The 846-nt window shown below is 63.9% G+C and overlaps 1 protein-coding gene across 1 annotated transcript in view; it reads right to left on the bottom strand.

Moving 5' to 3' along the window:
- The window catches only part of EMIHUDRAFT_460924 (hypothetical protein), a 3,770-nt gene that overhangs the window by 727 nt on the left and 2,197 nt on the right, over window positions 1-846 (bottom strand). The window contains exon 2 of the mRNA XM_005793906.1: window positions 428-538. Within this exon, the coding sequence (XP_005793963.1) occupies window positions 428-538 (111 nt within the window). The remainder of the gene's footprint in view (window positions 1-427; window positions 539-846) is intronic.

Genomic DNA, 846 nt, shown 5'->3' on the forward strand with positions numbered 1-846 from the left:
CCCCCACACCAGAGTGGAAGAATGGTCATCGCGCGTCGACAAATGCGGGGCGCCGGGGGGGTCTGGATTTCTACATTTTTGAGCCAATCGAGGACCCGCCCCCGGCAGCCGCACCCGGCTGGGCGCCACCCACTAGACCCCGCGCCGAGACCGCCGTGTGGCCGTGCGGGCGCGCAGTGCGCACACAGCGCCGCAGTGGCCTGTGAGCCCCCCGGCCAACACTCCCCGGTAAAAAAACGATCTCGAGTCCTGGACTCCATCCTCCCCCTCAAAACACAACACGTGGGGATCATGGTGTGAGAGAGCGGCAAAGTCGCAGAGACGGAGGAGAGAGGTCCCGGCTCCGGTTCCGAACGGTGAGACTGTGCGCGAAACGCGGCCCTCAGCTGAGCTGGTGGGGCTTCATCAGCAAGTGCGGCTTCTGCACCGTCATCGACTTGTGGACGGCTTGCCAGAAGGAAGAGACGGTGACGGCGACGTCGTGCTGGTTCACCTTCTCCTTGGAGAAGGCGTACTTTTCGACGTTCCAGCTCTTGACCTACGGCCGCGAAAGGCGCCGGAGTCACGGGTGTGAGTCAAGGGTGTGAGTCAAAGGGTGTGCGTTAAGGGTGTGCGTCAAGGGCTCGCGCTGAGGGACAAATGGCGCTAGCCTTCCGACGAGATATGGGGAGATGTGGGGAGATGTGGGGAGGTGATATTCCGCATCTAGGCGTTGCGACGAGCTGGTTCGGCGTCTCGTCGCGCGTGCGCATGTGCACGCCGAGCACCTTTGTGGGGAGGTGTGGCGAGGTGTGGGCAGGTGTGGGGAGGTGCGGGGAGGTGTGGGCAGGTGTGGGGAGGTGTGGG

The sequence above is a fragment of the Emiliania huxleyi genome, assembly GCF_000372725.1.
Source record: "Emiliania huxleyi CCMP1516 unplaced genomic scaffold EMIHUscaffold_1, whole genome shotgun sequence".
Lineage (NCBI taxonomy): Eukaryota > Haptophyta > Isochrysidales > Noelaerhabdaceae > Emiliania > Emiliania huxleyi.